The sequence below is a fragment of the Aphis gossypii genome, unplaced genomic scaffold (genome assembly GCF_020184175.1).
Source record: "Aphis gossypii isolate Hap1 unplaced genomic scaffold, ASM2018417v2 Contig00989, whole genome shotgun sequence".
Lineage (NCBI taxonomy): Eukaryota > Metazoa > Arthropoda > Insecta > Hemiptera > Aphididae > Aphis > Aphis gossypii.
The window spans coordinates 1-13,259 of NW_026083399.1; the positions used below are offsets into that span (position 1 = coordinate 1).

The window sequence follows — 13,259 nt, forward strand, 5'->3', positions numbered from 1 at the left end:
TCATATTAAACAGCAAAAATCGGTGATTTTTGTCTTAAAGGGGAGGAGTGTAGTAATCCGACCATATTACTATTTTATTACTTTATTTTTATTACTTTATTTTTTTATTACCTTTGAGCTGATACTATTTGCAATAATTTCATATATCCAATTTATAGATCTAGTATTATATTCTTGTTATATGAATGCGTAGAATTAAGATACGTATATTATTTATATTATTTTATAGAGCTAGTTATATGAATATTTAGAAAGCTAATACGCATTTAATAATCGTGTCGTCGTAAACACGAAACTTGTGTTCCGGTTTACCATGACACACACGTATATTCGGGGACTACGTCCATGATTAGTTTTATATAAAAAGGTTGTGGTAGTATTAAGTTTCAGACATAGTTAAGCCTCAAGTACGCGTGGACCGGTGGCGTTGTTCTATACTTAACAACACATCGGGCCAGTCGTTAATATTATTATTTTACTCTGTCTCAGTTAATAAATAACTTGATTTTCAAACTTATAAAAAACCGAGTTGTTTATTTACTACAAATTTCTTACGCTCTCCGAAGAAGATAGACGACAAAGTGGACTTCGTCGTTAAATCGTGTTGAGCCATCTTCACCAGGACCGGCTCACTACAGGGGGCTTAGGGGGCTTCAGCCCCCCCTCCCCATTGGCCGTGTTATGGAATACATTTTATATTTTTAAAGACAAATTACAAACCATGATAATTCTAAAAGCTGTATTGAATATTTGAATACAACGTATTATCATTAGTATCAACGACCTAAAATAAGCAAAAAATAAACGTTACGTATATTATGGTTCCGATATAATATTATTTAATCGGTATGAACGTAGTAACGAACATTATGATACGACAACGACTGTTATCTGAGGTGTACGGGCTGTAGTAAACCGACGTTTTTAGTATAAAAACGTAGTTCCGAAGTCCAGTGGCCTATAACTATATCAAGCCACCGAGTCGGACCACTAATGCCGTTTCCTGATTGGATTAGACACATCACGCCACTTCATAGACGTAAATCATCCGATTCTCCATCACGGCATGTTCCATATAAATATGAGTCCTCATCATAGATTTAATTAGAGTTAGTTAAGAGTCAGTTAGACCAAGTTAGTGTTGTCACTTGCTCTCCGGTAGCTAAGTACTTGTGCTTACGCTAACGAAAGCATTTTCATTATTGTTTTAACAAGTTAATAAACGTATCAATTGTCTTATTAATTTATTGTTAATTTATATATACCTCAACTCTCCAACCTACGACGGAACGTGCATTCGTCGTAAAAGAAGCGTGCAGTAACTATCACTGGTTACTACATAAAATTTGGTGTCAGGTGTGAGGTCATACTTCATCAATCGAAATTTTTTTGAGTCAAATCAAAAAATAAGTACTTTGAGACCCGCCGACGAAACCATGTTCACGACAGGGAGGAGAACAGAGAGAATTCAATCAAGCGGTCTAGTCCAGGGAGGACAGAAATTAAATTTCAGAAGGACGGAAGTCAACTTTTCAAACGATCCACGGATAAAGATGCAAGCTCTGTAAGTCATTTGAATAATATATTGTTATAGTATATTGTATGTCTGACAGAGATCCCACAAATTGGCAAGTAGTATCATATAATCCGGAAACATTTAAAATAAAAATGGTTAACCCAGAAAAATTAAATTTACAAGGGGCAACCGCATTGGTTCCTGCTTTTTCGGGAGGAACAGAGTCCGATTTAGTTTCTTTCTTGGCTAAATGCGAGTTCATTTTTAATAATATTTCCGATACTATTAAACCTAATATATTAGAAGCGATTCTATCACAATTAACGGGTAAAGCATTATCGGCCGTAAGGTATAAAAAAATTACTACCTGGGATGAATTAAAAAAATTTTTTAAAACCGTTTTTGGATCGACACATTCAGTGTCTTATTTACAAGTACAGTTAAGTCAAATGCGTCAGAACGCAAAAGAATCAGTTAAAGATTTTTTTATTAGAATTGAAGAAACAGCCCATGCATTAATGAACGCGTTAACGGTAGGTAGGGACGCAGTAGAATCAGAAATAATAGCGCAAACAGTGCGAGCTCACGCACTAAGCGTATTCATAGCGGGTATCCCACAAACTATCGGTTTATTATTAAAAGCGCGTAACATACAAGGTTTCGAAGAAGCCGTTTTAATTGCAATGGAAGAGGAAACAACAACAGAATTTTATAATAGCATAAACGGGTATAACAAAACACCGAATTATAAAAATAATAAAGTTGATAAAAAAAACACTAGAGATAAAAGCGCGATTAAATGCCATCGTTGTGAGAAATTTGTGCTAATGAATGTAGAACAAGCGAGCATAAGCTAGCTACTTTCAAAAATCCGAATAATGGACAAAGTCCAAAGACCGAATTTAAACGCGAATATTCTAGTAAATTCTGTAAATATTGTAGGAAAAAGAATCACGATATAAGTGAGTGTCGTAAATTAAAACGTAACGAACAAGATGAAACCGTAGAAAGAAATAGTCAGGAAAATCACGATAGGTCTATCAGTGAAATACAATCGGGAAGTAACGTTCGTATTATAACACCAATAACCCAGGAACATATTACGTGTTTTTCGGATAAATTTGTTAAAAACGAAATTAAATTTTTAATTGATAGTGGTTCGGAAATGAACATTATAAAAATTTCAAGTTTAAAAGGTCACATAATCGTGAACGAAAAAGATAAAAAAAAGATTAAGGGCATTAATGCAAGTCCAGTAGAAACAGTAGGATCTGTGGTAATTCCAATTTACATTAACAAACAACTTTTTACAGTTAAATTCGATATTGTATACGATGATTTTCCAATACCTGAAGCAGGTATAATAGGCATAACATTTTTGAAATTAAACAAAGTCGTATTAGATTGGGATAAGGAAATATTATTAATACCAAAAAAAAAAGAAATCGATAATAACGTGTTAATTATTCCACCGCGAAGTAACTGCGTTTTACAAATTAGAGCGGACGAACAAATTAAACACGAATTTATTACGATAAAAAAATACGAGATTAACGAGGACGTAATTATAGCTAATAGTATCAGTCCAGTAAAAGGCGATAAAATTATAAGTAATATAGTAAATATATCGGATCAACCATTCATTATCGATCAATTAACCACGAGTAATCTAAAGTGGGAACCTTTTAATGATTGTGTTTTTATGGCTAACGAAGAAAAATATACGGATAGTAAAATTAGAAAAATTAAGGAAACTATTAAAACGGAACACCTTAACAACGAGGAACGTGATAGTATAATAGACCTTTGTAGCCGTTTTTCTGATTTATTTATTTATTTACTTATTTATTTATTTATTTATTTATTTATTTATTTTTCTTATCAAATTTGTTTAAACACGTTTGTAAATTATTGAAAATCGAAAAAACTAAAACAACTCCGTGGCATCCCCAATCAAATGGTTATTTGGAACGATCACATTTAACTTTGAAAACGTACTTAGTACTTACGCAGTTTCGTAGACAAAGATAATAATTGGGACGCGTTAATTAGTTATGCTATGTTTTGCTATAATACCACGGTGCATACTTCAACAAATTATACTCCATACGAGTTAGTTTTCGGGAAAAAACCAATAATTCCGACACGTTTTTTTCAAACGACTGAACCACAATATAATTATGATAATTACGCGTTAGATTTAAAAAGAATAATGCAGGAAACACATAAGATAGCAAGGGAAAATCTAATAAAAAAGAAAAATTCCAATAAGCAATATTATGACCAAAACGCAAACATATTAGAATTACACGTAGGAGATAAAGTGTTACTAAAAGAACAGAACAAGAAAAACGCATTATGTTTTAATTGGTCAGGGCCATACGAGGTGATAATGATTCACGACAATGAAAATATAACAATAAAGAAAGGGAGGAAGGACTACAGGATCCACATTAATAATACAAAAAAATATTTCGAGACCGATTTATGAACACTTCAGGTGTCATAACATATTTATATATATATAGCTGTAGTTAGGTTAGGTTAGTAGTTAGTAGTTAGGGTTGTTAATTATAGAGTAATTGAGCATTATAATTTATAATAGTCATATTATGCTTATCGTTGTATTACTAAGTACAATTCATTAGGTGCAAATTTTTATTAAATATTAATTATTGATAAAATCAAAATTAACTATTATTTGCTTTGCTATCGTTGTAAGTTATACATCATAGAAATTGTATATTTGTATTCTTAGTCCTTATCAATGCCTGCTTTGACTGAAAATGAAATTTACAAGAATGATATTGCTTGCTTCATAATGGACCGAACGCTGAAAAAGTCTGAAATTATTGATTGTTCAAAACACATTTAGATACCTCCACTTGATTTTAGTTTTCCAGAGAACATAGAAGGCAAACAAAAAAGAAAATTTCAGCATAAGTATTTAACACAACATTCTTGGCTAGCTTATAGTAATATACATAAAGGAGCCTATTGTAAATTATGCGTTTTGTTTGCTTTTTCTGGTGGTGAAGTAGGCAGACAGGTAAATTTATGCTTATGTATTAAACCTATGTACCAATGATTTTTACTTTACTTGTGAAAATACAACATATTAATTAAGCTTAATACATAATTTTAGAATTTGGGAAAATTAGTAACTGCACCTATGTTAAAGTTTAAAGATGCTAAAAATGACTTCAACAAACATTCAAAAACAGAATATCATCTTCTTTCTGTTCAAAGAGCAAACGACTTCCTAAACAATTTTGAAAATGGGTGTGAAAAAACCGTTGATGTACTCTTTAATAAACATCTACAACAAACGATTGAGAGCAACAAAAAAAGGCTGATACCAATTTTTAAGACAATATTATTCTGTGCTAGAAATAATTTACCGTTGCGTGGTCATCGAGAAACTGGTTCTTTATCATTAGAAAGTGTGAGAAGTTCTTGTATAGGTGTCGAACAAGGTGTTGTTCGTGCCCTTCTGGCTTTTCGGGTCGACAGTGGTGATACAGAACTACAAAGACACTTTGAAACTTCCCCAAAAAACTGCACAATTCTTGATTTCATCTTTCAAGAATTGGATGCACGGTTTAATCAACGGCTAAGTGATATAATACTTTTGCAGGGACTTATCCCATCAAATTTTAGCATGTACGACGATGAAACTATTTTGAAGGCGGCTTCTGTCTATGCTCAAGATCTTTCAACTGATGATAATTCTATTCTTAAAGCAGAGTTGCGCATATGGAGGCATCAATGGAGAAATAAGTAAATTATACCAGATTCGGCTATTGGTACATTACCCCATTGCACAGCTATCGTACCAAATATAAAAATACTTTTACAATTGTTTGCAACATTGCCAGTTACCTCAGCCACACCTAAACGTACATTTTCAACACTAAAACGATTAAAAACGTATCTACGGTCAACCATGTTGGAAGAACGACTCAATGGATTGGCATTAACCAATATTAAAAAAAAAAACTACTCAGCGAGGATGAAATATAAAAAATTATTTTCAAAAAAGGCACCCAGAAGGATGCAATTAGTAGACTGGAGCAAATAAATTAAAAAGTAAAATATGTATTTTAAGGTTATATAAAATAAAATAATTTATAATTTATCGTATAACATATTTTGTATAATAAATCAGTCCCTACTTTTTACTGTTAAAATATATCACTAATATATTATACTATTATGTATGTGTTATAAAATATAATAATGAAATATTACAATTAACAGCTATAAGACTTTATTGAAACTAGTTTGTTAAGATGTCAAATTTTGATTTACTTTGTTTAGCCCCCCCCCCCCCCCCATTCGAAAATCCTGGGTACGCCACTGATCTGATGCATTATTAAACTTTATTAATTATATTCCCCACGAGTTTATAAGAAAGCCCAGGCCTATTAAAGAAGCTAAACGATACAAAGCCACAGAATTAAAACAATTTCTTTTATATACTGAAGTTATTGTTTTAGAAAACAATTTAGATAAAAATAAGTATGAACATTTTTTAACTCTTCATGTTGCTGTACGTATTTTATTGTCAGATTTATTAATGCAAACAATGACTGATTATGCCGAAGAGCTATAAAAATATTTTGTTCTATCATCTAAATTAATTAATGGTCCACAAATATTATCCCATAATTTTCACAATTTTATACAAATTACTGATGATGCTAAAAAATATGGAAACTTAAATTTATTTAGTAACTTTTCTTCTGAAAATTATCTTCAAAAAATTAAAAAGCTTTTAAGAACACATAATAATGTATTATCACAAATAGTTCGACGTTTATCAGAAGAAAGTACTTCACACACAATACTAGAACAGAAAATAAAAAAAGGTAGTTTTAAATTCCAAAAAGAACACAGTGGTGGAGTTTTAATAAATGGTACTACTAACCCTCAATTTAAAGAAGTTAATTTTTCAAATTTTAAACTAAGTATCAATTTACAGAGTTCTTGTTGCAAATTAAAGTGTAATTCCATAATTGAAATTCCAAATTTTGCTTACTATCAGAAACTGAATCAAGTTGTTGTCATAGGTCGAAAATATAATAATGTGAATAATTTAAAAACCATAGGATTCTTTATTAATTGGCATTCAACTTGTCGATAATTTAAGTGAATGTTCTTCATATTGGCCATTGTCAAATATTCTTCATAAATTAGTTCGCTTACCTCATACTAAAGGATTTGTAGTAATGCCACTACTTCATACTGGTGAATAATTTATATAGTTTAAGCTAGCTAACATTTCTGTATATAAGCAATAAGCCATGTATATATCTGTTTGTAAATAAAATGTATATTATAACTTAAATTACAGTTTATATTATAATATGTGTGCTGCTGGCTGGTATGAAGTCAAATTCAGAAACGAAAAAAAAAATTGAAATAATGCCAAGTAATTGGATAAGAAATTTTGAAGAATGTTTCTGGCCTTTGAAATTTGGATCAATTAAATTACAAACAGCTATAAAACACTGATCAACTCCAGAAAATGATTGGAAACTATATCCAATAAAAGTGACATGCAATAAAATGTTTACCGTGTAAAAGGATGCTTCAAAATTTGAAAATGAAACCCTTGCACAAAATTCATCAGAAAGTGAACAATTAGTTGTCAAAAATACATCAACTAAACGTAAAAAAAATAACAAAGAAATTGATTTTAGTGAATTAAGTAGAGATGAAAAACAATCAGATAATGAACTACCTCCATTTTCAAAATTTAAAAATAAGATATGCTTTGTTAATTCATTTGTTTTTACTAAAATACATTTATATCATGTTATAATACAATAATTCAATTTGATTTTTAGAAAAAGATGTCACACAGCAGAACAATAATACAGAATGTAGTATAATTGAAGATAATTTAAATATAGTATGTTATTTATTTTTTTAATTTTATTATGTATGGCTTATAACTGATGCATTATAGGCAATCAATTGTTTAGCTCTTATATGTATACTAGCTGGTTTACCCGGCTTCGCCCGGGAGGTATATTTTATATAAAAAAATTGAGGATGAAAAACTACTATTTTCTTATATTTTACCTTTTTTATTTATTAATTTATATATTATTTCTGTACATATTTCTATTATGGTTATAATACTTCTTTTTAAACAATATTTTTTGTTCTTTGGTGAGGCGCATACACATATAGATTTTTTGCCGAACTGACACGGGAGCAAGCAACATAAAATTGTTCGTGGGTAAAACAGGGATTCGTGATGTCAAGGCCTGCAACCTTCAGTGTCTGTCCCTGTGCCTTATTGATAGACATAGCAAAACAAAGCTTTATAGGACATTGGACTGGTTTAAATTCGAACGGGTATTCATTAGGAATCATCGGTATCCTAGCTGACCCCGTGCACTTCGTTGCCCGTTAAAAATGCCAATTCTATATAATATGATTCGAATTTTGATTAATTTGTTATTTAATATTCGGTTTAACGGTGTTCAATACTTAGACATTTTCATTGACCGTTTTGATTCTCAAAAATCTTGTGAAAGCACCACTTTAATATGCTAATTTTGTAAAATGCTTTCTTATTGCACACTAAATTTGTGGTACGATTTTAAGAATGTACAGTGTAAATTGCAAGCATCGATCTATCATTGTTCAGGCTCTACGTTTATTAGTCAGTGAGTTACTCAAGTCATAATATTATAGTCATTCTGCTTGCCGTTGCCGTGAGACTCTTATGATTATGCGAGCAGTATATTATCATATAGGCAATCCACACGTGGTGGATTGAGGACCCCACGAGATGTGTATTGTGTACGTAAGTTTATAATTTCTAACACTTAAGTTTCAAAGGTATATCATTTTTTTTTTTTTTACTACGGTGAATAAAATACAATAATGTGCCATCTCGTGGTTTTTATATTGTTGCCTATTGGTAAAACAATAAAACTTGGTATAACTTGTTATGTTAGTCTATTGCTGTGAATTTGAAGTTTACTGTGAACATATTTACATATTGACTTATTTCGCTAATTCTTATTTTTGTCGTTATGGTTTTAACAAAATATAACAACAGGTCTATAACTATTATATTCAATCATAATCAATAGCGACCTTAATATAATTTATTTTCTTGCTAGACTGCAGTGACAGTTGTTGTTTTTTTACATCCAGATTCCGAACTTTTCTGGTGGATTTTCCTAGAATTGTATTACATAAGCACCTTCTCCTGCGACCAATAGGAACGAATCATCAGTGAAAAATGTTACAAGAACGGGAAAAATACATATTAATAAAAAAAAATTGTTAACATGGTTACCGAAAATAAAATAGTAATAATAATAATAGTAATGGTAGTCATCGGTATTTTTTATTTTTCATTGTATTTTTTTTTTAATTTTCCGTGCAACTTTTTCAAATTTTTTGTCCGTAAGAACCTTCTCCTGGCAATTACGACCCAAACAAAAAAAGAATGAGCGAAATCGGTCCAGGTGTTTCGAAGCTTACCCGTGACAAAGATTTCCACATTGACTTTTATATGTATATAGGGTTTATAGCATAAATTATGGACCTAACTCCTGTGAGTTATAGATTTAGAGACAAAAACTGAGTTACATCGGTGCGCCCTCTAGCAGATAAAATATAAATATAAATATAATATAATAATAATACAAATATCGATAATAGCAGGGCTTGAAATCGATTAATATCGATAAAAAATCGAAAAAAATATATTTTTATATTCTGGTTGATATACATTTTTTATTATAGATACTGAGAACTTTAGAGTAAACGATATAATAGTTGGCACATTATTCATTTTGTTTTGAAACTTTATCGTTTTATGTTACCTATGTACTTTTTCAATTGTTATAGAAGTTAATCATTTAAAGCCATAATTGATTGTACTATTTATTAATTATTTATTATTTATTCAATTGATTGTACTACTTTCATTTTTAAAATGCCTCGACGAAAGTTAAACATTGGTCGATCTCAGAATGATGCCAAAAGAAAGCGTGTAGTACGTAGAGAACGACAAACAATAATGATAGGTTTGTTAATGACAGAGGTTCATGGTCGAATAAAGATTATTCTGCTATGAACTATGTGTTAACGGTGGATTACAAAAATGACCCATCAGTTTTTATAGGAAATCCTACAATAGTTTGCCAGTTTGTTCTGCTCTGAGATGGAAAGACGAATGCAAAACCTTATGTTGCCTCAATGGCAAAGTAAAATTAGATGATATAATTATACCACCAGAACCATTGAATTCCCTTCTTAATGGAAGTCACATAAAACATAAAACAATTCACACGCGAAATTCGTTCTTACAACAATGCTTTCCAAAGACTTCATTCAGAAGCAAGCAGGTAGTTCATAAAGGTTTATGCCTACCTTTAAAGTACAGGGTCAGGTTTACCACGTTGCCGGCAGTCTTTTTCCACATCATCCTGATGACCATAATTTTTTGCAGATTTATTTATTTCCGATCCTGATACACAAGTATCAAAACGATGTAACAGAGAGATCCTCGACAGCATATTAATAAGATCCCTACAAGACATGTTAAACACTCATAATAGACATGTTAAGTCTTTTAAAACAGCTATTGAAAGCGTTCCTTCTAATGTTACAGACTATAAATTGGTAATTCACTCTAACAAAGTTCCAATCGATGAACATAGCGGTCGTTACAATGCTCCGTCAACGAGCGAAGTAGCCGTTATAATTACAGGACAACAATTCGACAAAAGAGACATTGTACTGCGATGTCGTGATGACAATCTTCAAATAATTTCTGAATTGCACCGATCCTACGACAGTCTTCAATATCCATTAATGTTCCCCTACGGTGAAGATGGATACTCGATATATATCCCTCACGTCGATCTGTTACTAGAGTTCCTACACAAAAAAAATTTCATGTATGAACTATTATTGCTACCGCATAATGGAACGCCAGAACAATTCAAATCATTTACTTAGATATGGCATGTTTTTAACAAATATAGTTGATCAGTATGCCAAAATCGAATCTGAGCGTTTGGCGTTTATAAGAACATCAAAAAGACATTACGTGCTGAAAGTTATATTCATCTACAGGACGCATTGCGCTCAAATGAACAAAGCAATAACATTGGACAATTAGTTATATTGCCATCAAGTTTTACGGGGGGGGACCGAGGTATCTTCATGAAAAACACAGGATGCAATGACTTACGTAAAAAATTAGGTAAACCAGATTTATTCATCACCGATGACATGTAATCCACACTGGCCCAGATCTTAAATAATATCCATACTAATTCAAAACCTCAGACATAGTAAATCGATTTTTTCATTTAAAGGTGCAAAAGCTGTTAACTCTCATTAATAAACATAATATATTTGGCCCTTCACGGTGTTATATGTATACGGTTGAATGGCAAAAGCGTGGGTTACCACATATACACCTTCTTCTTTGGCTTACAAACAAAATCCAACCAGACCAAATTGACAGTGTAATTACAGCTGAAATACCAAATAAAGAAGAAGATCAAGAACTGTATGATATTGTTGTAAAACACAAGATTCATGGACCATGTGGGGCTTTTAACCATAACTCACCATGCATGGTTGAGGGGAAATGTTCTAAGAAATTCCCAAAACAATTTCAGAGAAATACCTCTTCTGGTGACGATGGCTATCCAAAGTATAGAAGATTGTCACCCGAAGAAGGTGGAAAAATATGTACTATTCCAAATCATGAAATTGACAATAGATGGATTGTACCCTACAACAAACTTTTGCTTAAAGTATTTGATTGTCATATTAATGTAGAATTATGTAGTTCTATAAAGTCGATAAAATATGTAACTAAATATATTAATAAAGGCAGCGACCAAGCTACGTTTAGCGTGCAGTCGACAGATGAAGTGGACCAATATCAGTCTGGTCGCTACATTTGTAGCTCAGAAGCAATTTGGCGGATTTTATCATTTAGTATACACGAGAGAGCACCAACTGTTATCCATCTCGCAGTTCACTTAGAAATGGTCAAGGGTATATTTTTCAGAAAGTATGTAAGTGATGTGTGTTGATAATCCGCGAGATACGACACTAACAGCGTTTTTTAAAATTATGCGCAGAAGATGAATTTGCTAAAACGTTGGCTTATGATAAAATTCCAAGTTACTATACATGGAATCAGGTTGGTAAAAAGTTTAATCGGCGTAAACAAGGAACTGTGGTGGAAGGGCACCCTGGTGTCAAAAAAACCGATGCTCTGGGCAGAGTATATACAATCCATCCTAACAATATCGAGTACTGATATTTTTATTTATAAATTTATTATAGGAAACTACTAACTGCACTAAGCTGTACGGTTGATGACGATTGTACTTGCGTTGTATTCTTTAGATTTTTAAATATAAAGTTTAAGAATAAAAAATATACGAGGAACCTTGGTATGAAATTTTCAAACCTTATGTAGGGGTATAAAAATTTAAAATTTTGTTTTATATATATTTATGCTCATTAGTAATGGTTTTAGCTATTTAATAAATCTAAACTACATCTAACTACATATTTGTTACTCAAAATTGATTTTCCATATTTTCGGATGCGCTCGACGCATCCAAAAACAATCCAGAATCCGAAAAAATGGAGCACGAACCAGAGCACTTAGAAAACTCTTCCGCATCTACCAAACCCCCACCACCTATTTTTATTCGTGAAGTTAATGATTACAAGGCTTTCTGTGACAACATTAAGCAACTTACTAATGGTGAACCCTTCGTACGTAAAAGTTCCATAAAAGGCATAAAACTCTCTACAAGCTCACCAGATTCGTATCGTTCTGTCATTAAATTTCTTCAATCTAATAAAGCGCTTTTCACACTTACCAACTAAAACAAGACAGAGCCTTCAGAATAGTTATTAGAAATCTTCACTACTCTACACCTACTCTAACCAATTAATGATATAGAGAAAGAACTCGTAGCTCTTGGGCACATGCCTCGTAACATCACAAATGTTTTACATAGAACCACGAAACAACCTCTCCCGCTATTTTTCGTTGATTTGGAGCCTGATATCAACAACAAAGATGTCTTTAAAATTGACCACCTTTACTATACTAAAATTAAAATTGAAGAGCCCCGACCAAACAACCAACCAATCCAATGTCTCCGTTGCCAAGACTTCGGCCATACAAAATCATACTGCAACCACCCGCCAAAGTGTGTTCGCTGTGGAGACTCTCACGCGTCTGAAAACTGTGTAAAACCTATTGACCAACCAGCAACATGCGCACTATGTAGTGGTGCCCACCCAGCCAATTACAGAGGATGCTCTATGTTCAAAAAAAATCAAGCTGTCCACCATCTCAAAAGACCAAACCCAACTCAAGCTAACCTGAAAGAAGTACCCTCTAATGCAAAATCCACTAATGTAAACTCTACTTCCAATATGAACACCCAACCCAAAAATCTTATGCTCAAGCTACAACAACCGATTTACCGAGCCAAGACATCCCCACCAGCGCATCCCAAAATCGCGACCACCTAGCCCACCAAATGGCGCTATTTCTCAATAACTTCCAATCCACCATTAATCCACTGATCTCTCTACTTACTACTCTCATTGAAAAACTAATCTTGTCTAATGGTAAATAGTCAAAATAATTTTCCTCACTCTATCTCAATCCTCCAATGGAATGCCAATGGACTAATGCGTCAAAAAAACGAACTTC

The 13,259-nt window shown here is 32.3% G+C and overlaps 1 protein-coding gene across 1 annotated transcript; it reads left to right on the forward strand.

The window, feature by feature from the left end:
* Nucleotides 1-10,935: 10,935 nt before the first annotated feature.
* LOC126555670 (uncharacterized) lies at nt 10,936-11,896 on the forward strand. The gene is made up of 3 exons (XM_050210569.1): nt 10,936-11,569; nt 11,656-11,801; nt 11,864-11,896. The coding sequence occupies exons 1-3, from the start codon at nt 10,936-10,938 to the stop codon at nt 11,894-11,896; spliced, it is 813 nt and encodes a 270-aa protein (XP_050066526.1).
* Nucleotides 11,897-13,259: the final 1,363 nt, after the last annotated feature.

What these genes read in the sequence shown, in the direction of transcription:
- LOC126555670 (XM_050210569.1), top strand. Translation starts at nt 10,936, where the DNA reads ATGTATACGGTTGAATGGCAAAAGCGTGGGTTACCACATATACACCTT. An exon ending in TCACTTAGAAATGGTCAAGG is followed by an intron (nt 11,570 to 11,655) that starts GTATATTTTTCA and finishes AATTATGCGCAG; the next exon opens with AAGATGAATTTGCTAAAACG. An exon ending in AAACCGATGCTCTGGGCAGA is followed by an intron (nt 11,802 to 11,863) that starts GTATATACAATC and finishes AATTTATTATAG; the next exon opens with GAAACTACTAACTGCACTAA.